The 14,070-nt window shown below is 41.2% G+C and overlaps 1 protein-coding gene across 13 annotated transcripts in view; it reads right to left on the bottom strand.

Moving 5' to 3' along the window:
- The window catches only part of TNRC6A (trinucleotide repeat containing adaptor 6A), a 175,118-nt gene that overhangs the window by 78,742 nt on the left and 82,306 nt on the right, over positions 1–14,070 (bottom strand). Inside the window, exons 1-2 of one of the 13 annotated variants that reach the window (XM_081299839.1) lie at positions 7,925–8,394; positions 7,427–7,474 (exon numbers count right to left, since the gene is read on the bottom strand). The exons of 5 other annotated variants lie outside the window; for them this stretch is intronic. In XM_081299839.1, coding sequence (XP_081155965.1) covers positions 7,427–7,474; positions 7,925–7,929 — 53 coding nt within the window. In that variant the 5' untranslated portion in view covers positions 7,930–8,394. Of the gene's footprint in view, positions 1–7,236; positions 7,267–7,426; positions 7,475–7,924; positions 8,395–14,070 lie in introns of those variants that run through there. 7 more of the 13 variants (XM_081299832.1, XM_081299828.1, XM_081299830.1 and 4 more) reach the window with 7 other exon arrangements.

The following is a 14,070-nucleotide window of genomic DNA, read 5'->3' as shown; positions in this document are numbered from 1 at the left end:
AGCAGTGTAGGGAATGCACGTTTTATGCCCCTTTCCATCTTTACACTTTTAAAATGTACATTTATATGCCTCACATTGCCTAAGGATTTACAAATAGACTGTATTCTCCTGACATCCTCTGTACAGTCAATTTAAAAAAGTGAAGCCAAGTACATTTAAAATCAGTGCATATTTAAGCACGACACAGAACCATTTCCTTCTGTTGGTTCATACACGTGTTTTGGGAGTATACTTCGAAAGAACAGGAGAAAGACTGGACCCAAGTCAACAAGACACAGATGTCCTAACTATAAAAACATTCAATATCATTGCAGCAGACTGCTCAAAAAATGCTTTCTGACTAAAAACCACCAGGAAGAACAGGAAAAAGTAAGCTCAGTCTTGTTTGTTATTATACAGAATCCAATCAATCATTGTTTGCAGAAAATATCTTGTGAGGTTCAAAGTATAAAATTCCTCAACCAGGTTTCAATCTGTTTTGAACATTCTATTTAAAATGGGAAGTCAGCTGAGTCATCGTCACATAACATACTACTGCTGAAAATTCAAAACGTTTCTCAGTTACAAGAGTGGAAATGCTAAGATTCTGCTTAGCAGCCAACTCAAACACACACAGAGAATGAAAATCATTTTTAAAATACAACATCTTAAATAAGAAATTTAAACTATATTTATGTTTGTTTTTAAAATTAAAATTATGCCTTAGCTGAATATTACTTTTTCTCTTTTGAATCTCATTTCAGGTCCTCTGACAGATTCCCTACAATGCAATGCTTCTTAATCTTTAAAAAGCGATGACTCTTTGAAATTTGACAAATGCTAAGAATTACATCTGGTTTGTTTTGTATTATGCTTTTTTTAAGCACACACTTTTTCAAACTAATTTTCTGCAGAACCCAGGATGAACCTCATTCTGTGGGCATGGTGCCATTCTAACCTAAATGGGGCTTTCTTTTAATTAAGAATGCATATTACACCTGTCATGGTGGCACAGGCCTGTAATCTCAGATATTTGGGAGGCTGCAGCAAGAGGATTACAAGTTCAAGGCCAGCCTTGGCAACTTAGCGGTAGGTACCATCTCAAAAATAAAAAATGAAAAGGGATGGGAATGTTGATAAGTGGCACAATGCCCCTGGGTTCAACCTCCCAAAATATGTGTGTGTGTGTGTGTGTGTGTGTGTGTGTATGTGTGTGTGTGTGTGTGTTTTATATGCTCAACTCCTGAATTTCATTTTTTATATTAGAGGATTATCAGTTCATCACTGAACAATGCTAAAAACCAACAACTTTTATGTCCAACAGTAAGGGAGCTATTCAAATAAACCTTCAAAAAAGCAGCAATCAGTACAAGTAGTAATTGATTTAAATATGAAGACATAATTACTGTGACTTCAAATGTTTATAATGATCTCAGTTTAGTTGTTTGGCATTTCCTAAAATGAAAGAAAACATCCAGTGTGAAAGCATAAATACTGTATAATGACCTGGTTAATTTACTTAAAAATGGTCAAGGACAGTGTCTAATGTGGTATACTGAGAACACACACATCATCACCTCTGGGATATTTCTTTCAAAAAATATGAATCTAATCATACAGAAACTCAGATAAATCCAAGTTGCAGAAACAACTAGTCACAGAAATGGCACCATCATGAAAGGGGCAGAAAAGGATTCAGGAACTGTTCCTGATACAAGGAAACTTCTGAGACAAGACAATTAAACGCAACCCTGGATTCAGGAATTGAGGAAAAGAAAAAACATTATTAGGACAACTGAGAAACTTTAGATATGGATCAAACAGTATGTAAAGCTGAACTTGCCAAGTGAGACCCTTTGATTGTCATATGCAGATGCCATGGTGCCATATTTGGGGGTGAAATGTCATGGAAAACACAAATGTAGCAAAATATTAGTAATCAAGAAACCTAGCTAAAGAGAGACCAATTTTCAATGCAATACTTAATGTTAGAATGATTAAAAAGCAACAACAACAAAAAAAACCCTTAAAACAGGAGAGGAACTTTTTCTTCATCTTGAGATTTATTATAAACCAGATTTAACAGAATACATACACCAAATTCAAGAGATCATAAAAATGATACTTTTTATGTTTATGTTCAAATTTTCCAGAGGATTGTTACATTTTTTTAAATTAAGCATACAGTTTACGACTCATTTACTCTATCTACTGATTTACCAGAGTTGCCAAATTAAACTAGAAAGAAACCTATCAAAATGAATTTGCTTAAAAAATAAGGATTTGCTAGCCTGCAAACCAGATCACAGCAAAGCACCAGAAAAACTTAAAATCAGAAGATGAATTGTCTCCCAAATAAAGGTAGATGGATTCCAAGAAGAGGATCCACCTTGGCTAGAGAGAGCTAACGCCCTGGTTTACTCTTCTGTCTCAAGTGTCTTCTGATATAGCATTTGTCCCAGTCATAAGTGCCTCACACAAGTGTCCCAGTTTAGATGCTACATTATAGGGTATAAAGAATGTCTGCTATACGGCAGCATTTAATAGTTGATTTACGGGGGGGGGGGGGTGGAGGGATCAGTACAACGTGAAGCACGTCAGCACATACTTTAGACAATATACTCTATATTATAGTAAATACATCACTAGAATGGGCATAAAATATATTGTTACCTTTTCAGAAAGAAAAACCAAAGTTATCTATTATGCAATTAAAATAAAATGCTGCATGGTGGGAAAACTAGAGTTCAGAGTGAAAAGGCCTGTTTGAATTCCACCTCTGTCACTTTTTTTAAAATTTTTTTTTAGATGTTGATGGATCTTTATTTTATTCATTTATTTATACATGGTGCTGAGAATCGAACCCAGGGCCTCACACATGCTAGGCAATTGCTCTACCACTGAGCCACAACTCCAGTCCTACCACCTGTCACTTTTTAAGAGACTACAATAACCTTAGGTAAATTTCTCCACCGCAGCCTTCTCAACTGAAAAATACATAAGTCAGAACACCAGCTGATCTGTCATAGGTCATGGTCAAGCTCTAAATATTCTATGACTTTGGCCTCCAAAAATACTTTTAAAACTTAGCCTAGTTGAGCTGCACTAGCAGAGATGTTTTTGCTGTTGTTTGTTTTCACAAGGGCAAAATTTAACCCATCTTCTCTCCCCAGATAGACTCCTATTTCTGCTTTGGCTGTACTCTTTCTAAAGGTTGGGTCAATCTCCCTTTACCAAGATGCAGACCCCTATTTGACTCTTCGCATACCTAATCAGCTGCCAAATCCCAGGTTCAACCTCCTCGGAATCTCATACTCTTTCACCTCTTTTCTTTTTGATTCTTACTTGTTCTTTTCAGTTATATGACAGTAGAATCCATTTTGATATGCTTATACAAACTCGAAATATCTCATTCTAATTAGGATCCCACTCATGTGGATCCACCTCTTTTCTATCACTTTAATCCCAGTCTTCATCACTCCTTGCCTAGATCACTAATTATCTCCCATAAATACCTGGATCTCCAATCCCAGCCTAGAGTTTTCTATCATATTAGTACTTTGCCAAAAAGCATGCAATGCCTCCCTATACATGAAAATTCATAACAAATTTCTCAACCTGAATTCAAGAACCCCACATCTCAACCAGTTTGCTATGAATGTCTTATCCAAAAATCCAACTGAACTACTATTTTCTGCTACATCAGATTCCTTTGTACTTACTGGATTTTGTGCCTTTTACTTCTGTGTTGTTCTTACTATACCCCGTTCTCTTTTCAAAATTGATTCTATTATTTTAAGGTCCACTCTAAGGGTGATCATCTTCACCTAGAAATTACAGCTCCTTCTTCTGAGTGCACAGGATGTGGACATATGACAATTTTAATTACTGACAGTGAATTTTAAAAGACAATTTACCTAGCTAGTAAATTCAATTAATCCCTTGTGCTAATTTTGTTTAACTGACATCAGATACCTGGCATACTGTCTTGAGAAAGATTTACTGCTTAGCAGGGGAACAGGAAAGAGTGACATATCTTTGACATTCAGAAACCAGTTTCCAAACTGGAGCTTCACATAACAGGGTTTGGGTTCCTGAGTATTCAAGACGTTTAAATGAAGTCAACAATTAAAGGTTTGGACTTGCCATGTCAAAAATCCGAACAAAGTTATACAACAGTGATTCACAATCAGGCTTGATTTCAGCCCACCTCCCAACCCCATGGACCTTTATAAATGTCTGGAAACAGGTGAGCACAGCGGCACACGCCTGTGATCCCAGTGGCTTGGGAGGCTGAGGCAGGAGGATCACAAATTCAAAACCAGCCTCAATATCTCAGCAAGGCCCTAAGCAACTCAATGAGATTCTGTTTCTAAATAAAATATTTTAAAAAGGGCTGGGAATGCGGCTCAGTGGTTAACACCCCTGGTTGTTCAATCCCCAGTGCCAAAAACAAGTCTGGAACACCTTTGAGTATCACACACACTGAGCAGGGAGAACTACCAGCAAATGCTGAACATCCTATTACACTCAGAATAGTCCTCACAACGAAGAATTATCTGACCCACAAGGTCAACAGTGTCCAGGTTGAGAAACTCTGGTCTAAACATACTGCATGCATCTATGGGTTTTGCTTCACAAAAGAAATTTTCAAATTTTTCATAGTGAAGAACCATTTCTTCAATCACTAGTGGTTTGGCCTCCTGCAAGTTATTTAATCTCTTTAAACCTCAATTTCTTCAGGGATAAAAGCCAGGCACAGTGGTGTACTCTGTGATCCCAGTGACTTAGAAGACTGAAGCAGGAGGATCACAAGTTTGAGGTCAGCTGGCACCAGCAACTTAGCAAGACCACAGCAACTTAACAAGACCCTTTCTCAAAATATAAAAGACTGTGGACATAACTCAGTGGTAAAGCACCCCTGCATCCATTCCCTAGGAGCAAACAAATAAATAAAAATAATAATAATGATTATTACTATTACCACCTACCTCATGGGGCTTTTCAAGGAGATGAATCCATGCATGTCAAGTCCTTAGACAAATACATCAGGCAGAACTTACATTCTTCCCCTATCTAATGCCCAGTCCAGTGTTTTAAATACAGAAGATGCTCAATAATCGTTCCCTAAGTGAATACAAAAACCTGACTTCCTGGGGACAGCCCTAAGGGGTAAAGACAGATTTTTTTTTTTTAATGTTTTTATAGTTGAGCACAGTATCTTAATTATTTATTTTTATGTGATGCTGAGGATCGAACCCAGGGGCTCACATGTGCTAGGCAAGCGCTCTACCGCTGAGCCACAACCCCAGCCCTGACAGATGTATTCTTGTTTGGGGAAAAAGGAAGCATTTGCCACCTAATAACATCTCTCCCCACTTGGAACACATTTAACTCAATCTTTTTTTTCCCCCTTTTCTTTTTCAATACTGGGGATTAAAGCCAGGGCCTTGCACATACTAGGCAAACACGCTACCACTGAGCTGCATTCCTAGCCCTCAGAACATCTTTAACCTTTTAAGAATTGGAAGCACTGCCTTAAAAACATCTCATCAATACTTGTCTTTTCTTTTCACACCTTCTGACCAACTGAGGATCCTCAAACCTGTGAATGGACTGGTATCTCCTGATCCCTATATTTTCTGTCTTGTGTTAGTTATTTATGTACTTATTATAGTTTTCCTACTAGTTTATACATGCCCTGTGGGCATGGACAACATTTGACTCCTTTTTATATAACTCAAGGGGCCTAAAAGACCTTAACAACTGGCTGGCCCAAGCCTCTCATTTTTATAGATTAGCCACAGAGAGGACAAGTGACTTGCCAAGAGTCAAGGTCATATTTCAAGTAGCAGAACTCAAATTCGAACTCAGATAGACAGCCAATACAAAGACTCCAAGTTCTGCCCAATTGTAACAGCATATGAAAATTATACCTGTGGTACAATGTTCAACTTAAGTCTGAGGACACTCTTATAGGAACTAGACCTATATATGGTTACCTTGCAAAACAAAAATTAGAAGGAGAAATAGACCCATATCCCAAGCTCCTTTCTGCCGCTGAATTCATACTTTACCAACTCAACCTGTTTTCTTTAATTCCATATCTTACTATTTAATGACTTTTTGACAACAAAACTTGTTTAAATGTTTGACAACTATTATTTAATCAGTGACATCTGGCTTAATTTCCTCTAAATTATTATTTTGAGTAACAAAATCTCTTAATGGATAAACCAATGATGCCCATCCTCTGCTAACTGAACATTCTTTAACCATCACCTGATCAGATTAATGCTTATAAACCTCAAAAATCTGGAAATTTAGGGTAATTCTATAAGGTGAAACATCCAGATAACTTGAATTGTGAGTGTAAATAATCCCAACATAAGCCTAAAATTTACAATAATCAAGCATAAAGCACACACTAAGACCCAAGATCCAAGAGATTTTATTTTACTATGTTCAAGTGAAAGCTGTTCACATTTTCTTGGTAGATCATGAAATTTCTCTCAATGTCCCAATATGATGCAAAAGAAAAAGGTGAATAAGAAAAGAAAAGATCGTTAAGACAATGTGGATGAGAAAAAGAGTTAAACACAGTGTAATTCCCTGAAGCTGAAGCAATTACAGTTCAATAAAGCCAAACATGACCATAAAGCAATCATTAAAAAAAAAAAAAAAAAAGAAAAGAAAGAAAAACCTTCCTCTGCGGTGATGCTTTATGTTACCAGTGCAAAAGCATTCAGGCCCAATAGGTCCGATTACCACTGACTGAGAACAGATCTTTAATTATTTTACCAGCTGATTAAAAGGAAAAAGAAAAAAAAAAAGCGCACACACACGGAACGTGGACACAAAACGTAGTGTCAAAGGAAAACAAACGCAGTTTATGCTTGGTAAAGTTCAAGGGCAAAACTGTTTCCAATGCAACAGAATCCGCCTGACTACAATGTGTTGGAAGAGGAAAAAAAAAAAAATGCGAACACATAGTATCTTTTTATAAAGGCAACAATTTGAGCTACAAAGTAATAACGGGGAAGCCAAAACAGTTTGACAGCCCGCCATAAGGGCCGCCTCAATCATGAGTCACACAATGCCTGCAACCATTTACAATAGTAATTAATGCACAAGTCCCCTAATTAAATCCTAAAAGGGTGAGAATGCTTTAACTAAGTTTACAAGAATTGCTTTCCTTTTTTAAGGCGCGCGCCCGCGCGCGCGCACACACACACACACACACACACACACACTCACACGTAATTACGCATCTCCCCGCAATCCTTCCATCCAATATTCCCTCGGGCCGTTTTCTCCCGAGTGTCTGTGCTCCTGGCGTGCGAAGGAAAAATGACCAGGGGGGAACTCGTAAACCCAGGAAGGACGAACCCAAGTGGCCAGAGCCGAGTGGAGAGGGGCGGGAGACGGAGAGCTCGCCCCATCTTACCTGCTAAGATTTCTTTCTACGTCTTTGGTAGCTTTAGCTTCCAATTCTCTGAAACAGAAAACAAACACACATACACACAAAAAAAATAAAATAAAACAACACACACACACACGCACAAACAAACACCGAGATGCGCGTGAAAACCGAGCTGCTGCTGCTGCTGCTGCTGCTGCTGCTGCGGCAGAGGCTCGCGCCGGCCGGATGGGGGGAGGGGAGCGGGGGGAGGGGGCTCACAAAGCTGCGGGGCTGCAGCCCAGACTGCGGTCAGGCGGCGCGGGCGAGGCGCAGCCCGGGAGCCGGGCCCAGCGGCGCAGCCAGGCCTCTCCCGGACGCCCGCCGGGGCTCCGCCACGGCACAGCCCGCGCCCTCCCAGCGAGGCCCGAGATCTCGGGGACGCCCGGCGCCGCCGCTGCCGCTGCCGCCGCCGCCCGCACTTGCGGGCCCCGCAGCAGCACCCGAGGCTCCTCCCGCCCGGAGGGAGGTCCCCGCTCCGCTCACCTCATGTGTGTAAAGTGCACGAGCAAGTGGGGCGCGGTGATGAGGCTCACGAGCCTCAAGCCCTCCGCAGCGCCGCGGGGAGAGGCCCGAGCCGCTGCACCAGCGCCATTTTCTATACCGACCCGCTGCCGCCGCCGCCGCCGCCGCCGCCGCTGCTGCTGCCGCCGCCGCCGCCGCCGCAGGCCCCAGACCGGAAGTGAATGCCCCACGCGGCAACCCCTTCCGGGGGCGCCGCGGCCACCGGCCCCAAGATGGAGGCCCTAGCAACTAGACCCGGTGACGGGACAGGCCCTTGGCAACCGTCCGGGTGCCTCGCGTGGATCCGGGCCGGACCTCCCCGGAGGACTCAGCCTCCGAGGCGCCCCGCGAGCGGCTGCGGGGCCTCACGAGCCCCGCGCCCAGCCCTTCTCGCCGCGGCCGGTCCCCGTCTGACTCGGCTCCCTCCCCTCCTCCGCCTTCGTTACTGCGACACAAGTTTCCTTCCCCGCCGCCGGCCCCGCCCCCACCGAAACATGCAAAAAAAAAAAAAAAAAATTCCTCTAAACCTCCAATTCCACCCCTGCCGAAGCCGGATGAGGCCGCGCGGCTTTTGAATCCAGCCACTTTTAATTATTGCTGACCTTGTGCCAAATATTTAACCTCTGCTTCCCCGACTCCTCCTCAGGTGAAGGGCGCAGACCTGAGAGGGTTGGGAGGTTTGCAAAGGCGATTTTTTTTTTTTAACTACTCGATTTTACGAACCCTTTGGCTGGACAATTGCACTTGCACGCATCTCTGCTCAGGAAATAATCCCAAGTGTCTATAGACATTGCACCATCGAGATTTGAAGTCATGGCTTTGGTGGTGGTGAAAAGTGGTAAAAGGGACAGTGTGTCCAACCTGGGAGGGTGGCTTTAAAAATTAAACTTGTGGCATGTATAAGAATAGCATGAAAATGATGTTGAGGGGAAATGGTTACAATAGGCAGGATCTGTAGCAAATATGTAGACACACTAAGATACTTATGTTTGCAGACCCAGGAAGATACTATGTGTAGATGGAGTCATATATGGACACCTTCGTGTGGATACAATAAGATACGCGCCTACCTACAGGTGGATGCAGCACTGTTAATATGATATATAGATACAATAGATTTTATAATAAGATTCATATGTTCATGTGCCTGCATTCCCTTCTCTCAATGCTTCTCATCTAAAGAGGATACCTCCTCTGTACTTAAAATCCATTCCTTTTTACCTTCTCAAAATCCCAATCTGTGGATCATCTCATTTTCCTTTTTTCCTAACTTAAGCCCTTCAACTGGCTTCAAAATATGCTCTCATTAAACACAAGCAACACCTCTCTGCACTGTCCAGATCCTATCTATTCTGAGGTTAGTATATAAGCAAATGAATGAATACACAGAAATACATTCATCAAAATGTTAGCTGATGATACCATGCATCTTTCTTTTTTCAGTGTCTCATTTGTTTTCTTTCTATATTTACTCTTGAGGGTTCAAATGAGGCTTACAATATGTAAAATGTAGGGCATATCAAATAAATACGACTTTTCTTTTCCTGCCTTCATCTGTGAAGTTCACTTGCTCACACACACACATTTATTTTTTCTTTCATGATCTTTTCTACTTAAAATGTTAAAAGTTATATTACAGAATTTCTTGAGAAGTTGAAAGGTTGAATATATATGTACGGCACAATATGTTTTCATGCCGGGTTTATGAATAATTTTCCACAATAGCATAAGGCAATGAAAATAGCAATATTTATCAACATTTGCACAGCTGTTAAAATCAGCTGGTTTTCTTATTAAACTTTCTTAGGTTTGAATAACAGCCATTCTCAATTGGGGTGATATTGCTTACCGCCTCTGTTCCTGAGAACATTTAGCAATGTCTAGTTTTTAGTTGTCATACTGGGTATTACAAGTATCTAGTGGTTAGAGCCTAAGGATTCTACTAAATCCTGCAATGTGTAGGATAGACCCCCTACAAAGCAAGCAAGAGTATCTCAACCAAAATGCCAATAATTTTCAGCCCTAGAGGAGCCAAGAAAATGTGGTTTCTTTCTTTCTTTCTTTTTTTTTTTTTTTTTTTTTTTTTTTGGTACCAGGGGACTTAACCACTGAGCACATTCCCTGCCCTTTTAATAATAATAATAATAATAATAATAATTATTATTATTATTATTATTATTATTATTATATTATTTTAATTTGAGTCAGGGTCCTGCTAAGTTGCTTACAGCCTAAGTTACTGAGGATGGCTCACTGGGCTTATAGGGATGTCCACACCCAGCCTAGAAGGGGTTTCTTGAAGTTCTGTCCAGAGTGCTTTTTCTTGTAAGATATTTCCTGGGCTGCCATGTAGTTCACTGTGTGGCACTGCTAGTCAGTTGTTATTGCTGCTGCACCAGGGATTCAGCCCAGAGGTGCTTAACCTCTGACTCACATCTCCGCATCTCTAGCCCTTTTTATTTTTTATTTCGAGACAGGGTCTTGCTAACTTGCTTAGGGCTCTGCTAAGTTGCTGAGGCTGCCTTTGAACTTGGAATCCTCCTGTCTAAGTCTCCTGAGCCCCAGGGATTACAGGCTTGCACCACTATGCCTGGCTGCTAGTCAGTTTTTAATTATCTTGTACTTAAGCTGGCTACATAGGAGCAGGTCAAGGGAGAATAATATAAGACCAGCACTGATTCCTTTCTGGGGACTCATCAAGGAATCTGTTCTTCCCATCCTTTCTCTTTAAAAAAAAATAATTAGCCTTTCTGCTGAATAGTTTCCATCATCAAATGAAAAGCAACTGCAAGAATTCCCTTGTGCCTCATTCCTACCATCTTCATTTTTTTTTAAAGAGAGAGAGAGAGAGAGAGAGAGAATTTTAAATTTATTTTTTAATTTTCGGCGGTCACAACATCTTTGTTTGTATGTGGTGCTGAGGATCGAACCCGGGCCGTGCACATGGCAGGCGAGTGCACTACAGCTTGAGCCACATCCCCAGCCCCTACCATCTCCATTTTTCAGCTCTCCCTAGCAAAGTTTTTTGGAAAAGTCCCACACAAGCTGCTTTCAGATGGTCAACTGCTTTCCCCAGCCCACTTTACCCCCAAAGCCCACTCCTTCCTGCAAACCATTCATATCAAGGTCACAAATGACTCTGAAGCCAAACTCAATGACAGTATCTCTGTCTTCACCTTGATTGACTTTTTACCTGTGTTTGCCACAACTGACCACTCTCTCCATCTTAAGAGAGCCTTGTTCCTTGGCTATCCTGACAACATATGCTTCTGGAGTCCTTTTTATCATCATCATCATCATCATCATCACCATGATCATCATCATTTTTTTGTTGTTGTTGTGTGTCTCTGTGCATTCCTTTTTTGCATTCTTTGCCAGCATCTCCTGCTTTATACCAGACAAATGTTGGAGATGTCCAAGACTCTATTCTAGAAGCTCCCTGCCCTTTCTCTTGGGCATGAGCAGTATCATCCACTCTTTTATATTTAAGTAGTATCTAAATGCGGATGACACTCAAATTCATAGTCTTAGCCCACATCTCATCCGGGCACCCCAGAATGGCAACATGACAGTCCAACCACCTAACGACTATTTATCGAGCACTTGCTATGTGCCAGGTATGTGCCATGTGTAGATCCTACTACAGTACCTGGCGCATAGCAGGTTCCCTGTGATTCATGCAGAACTACTCTGGCAGATTGAGTCTAGCAAGGAAGACAAGGTTTATTTATTTATTTCCTTAATTTTAAAGCAAACTAATAAAGTGTTTAATTACAAAACACAACAAGTGCACAGAAGAAAAGACATAAAATAAAGGAACATAGTAAGAGATAGTGTGCTGTAAAGTTTCCTTGGCGACATAAAACTGCACCCGAGGACTGAAGGATGAAGGGAATGGTGGAGGAAGGGTCTGGGGCTGGAGCTTACGTGTGTACGTTGTCATTCTGGACAAAACAGGCTTTGCCTTGCAGCTAGATTCTCACTGAGCCACTGCTTTTTACTCCTCTTGCATAACCCACTCAGAACCAAACCAGAAACACGGCGCTGTGCAGGAAAACAGGAGCTACAAATTCAGATCTAAATAGGACCTTTTCCCCATTTGTCTTCATTCCTTGGAGCCTCTGCTTCCTCAGTTCTTGCAGTTGCCAGAACATAAATGTTCTCCTGCTTCCTTCTCTTACTGAGGATTAACGACCGTCCTGATATTTCAGAAATTATGCACTTGAACAAGAGGGATTTCTTTTTTTCTTCTAAGGCATTGCCAAATACCATCATGAGATATATATGTATTTTTTTAGGCAAGCCTCACTCAATATTTTTATTTTTATATTTTGCAGTGTTGGGGATTGAATCCAAGGACTTACAGTATTCGATGAGTGCTCTACCACTGAGCTATAGCCCCAGCCCAATATTTTTTAATCTAGAAATGTTCCACAGTCCTGAATAAATGGCCATTGAAAACATGAACATAGATAAGACTTCCTGGAGAAAGTGTATTTGTGACCTTTTGGTTACACTTTCTTTGGTACCACTCAGGCACACATTGATTAACAAATCATTAATTGTCCTCACACAGCCCTGTGAGGTAAGAACATTATATACCCATTTTGCAAATGAGGGTGATTAACCTTCCCAAAGTCACATAAATAGTAAATGGTTAAACTTTCTTAAAAAGTGTTTTGGCTCCAGAGTTGGGCATGGTGGTGCAGGCCTATAATCCCAGTGATTCAGGAGGTTGAGTCAGGAGGATCACAAGTTTGAGGTCAGCCTCAGCAACATAGCAATACCTTGTCTCAAAATAAAAAATAAATAAATAAATAAACACTGGGGATGTAGCTCAGTGGTAAAGTGCCCCTGGATTCAATCCCCATTACCAAAACAAAACAAAACAAAACCCAGTGTTTTGGCTCCAAAGCTGATCTTTCTAGAAACTACAGTACATTGTACATCTATTTTTCCAAACTGTATTAGACCCTACAGTGGCTTTTGATAACAAGTGTTTTTTAATATCACTCCTTACTTTCCAAAAATGATAATCATAGATAATATAATCTACCTAAGACATAATTTCAAAATGTGTATAAAATGGCATATCTCTGAAATAAGGGAGAAATAAAAGTACATCTAATAAACATCTTTGGCTATGTAAATGCTTGAGAAGACTCAGGGTAGCCAGAGTACTGGCACCTATGTTTCATATCAGCCCCACACTGACAGTAACACGGCTGTGTCTGATGGATTACTCGCACTCTACGAACTGTAGCTCTGTCAGATGAATCATTTTTTCTGGTATGGAGAGCAACTCTCAGTCAAGTTCTGAGCAAATAGAAAACAATTCTGCCTCCATTTATGTGATTATTGTCACCCCTCGTGGTTTTGCTTGTTTTTGGTACCAGGGATAGAAGCCGGGGGGTGCTTAACCACAGAGCCACATCCTCAGCCCTTTTTATTTTTAGTTTTTAGACAGAGTCTTGCTAAGTTGCTTAGGGCCTCACTAAGTTTCTGAGGCTGGCTTTGAACTTGCCATCCTCCTGCCTCAGCCTCCCAAGCTGCTGGGATTATAGGTGTGCACCACCAAGCCCAACTGTGTTGCCTCTTTTGGTAACACTTGCCTGAGACTCTTTGGACCTCATAGGAATAAGGATGTGCATATCTCATAGGATACTAAATGCAGCATCCCTCTTTCCCTCCTCACCCCAATTATCCAAGTAGAGACCCAACTCTCTGAAAAAGAGCCATTGGAATATCTTGGGGCTAAAATCTCACATCTTTTTATGAGGGAACTCATTTTATCCAGGCACTGCCAACACGTAAGGCCCCTGAGAGTAGGAACTTGTCTATTGTGTTCAGTGTTTTATTCATGATACCAAGAACAGTGCCTGGGAGCTACTAAGCATGGCATTGATATCTACTCAATGATGAAAATTGAATGTTGCCTTTCTCCCAAGCCGTTCCATAACGTCTGTCAAGGCACATCCTTGTTCTCCCAGGATCAGGTTTATCACCGTCATAACTGACAGCAAGAACTGGATTCTCGGAGACTCCCGCCTGCTCTTTTTGGTGCTGCTGGGTTTTGCTTTAGGTTGTCAATGCCAACAACATTCTTTCTGTGATGCTCCGGCTTGCCA

The sequence above is a fragment of the Spermophilus citellus genome (assembly GCF_964194105.1).
Source record: "Spermophilus citellus genome assembly, chromosome: 6".
In the NCBI taxonomy this organism is placed as follows: Eukaryota; Metazoa; Chordata; class Mammalia; order Rodentia; family Sciuridae; genus Spermophilus; species Spermophilus citellus.
The sequence above is the reverse complement of the archived record's forward strand: the minus strand, read 5'-3'. Positions and strand labels throughout refer to the sequence as shown.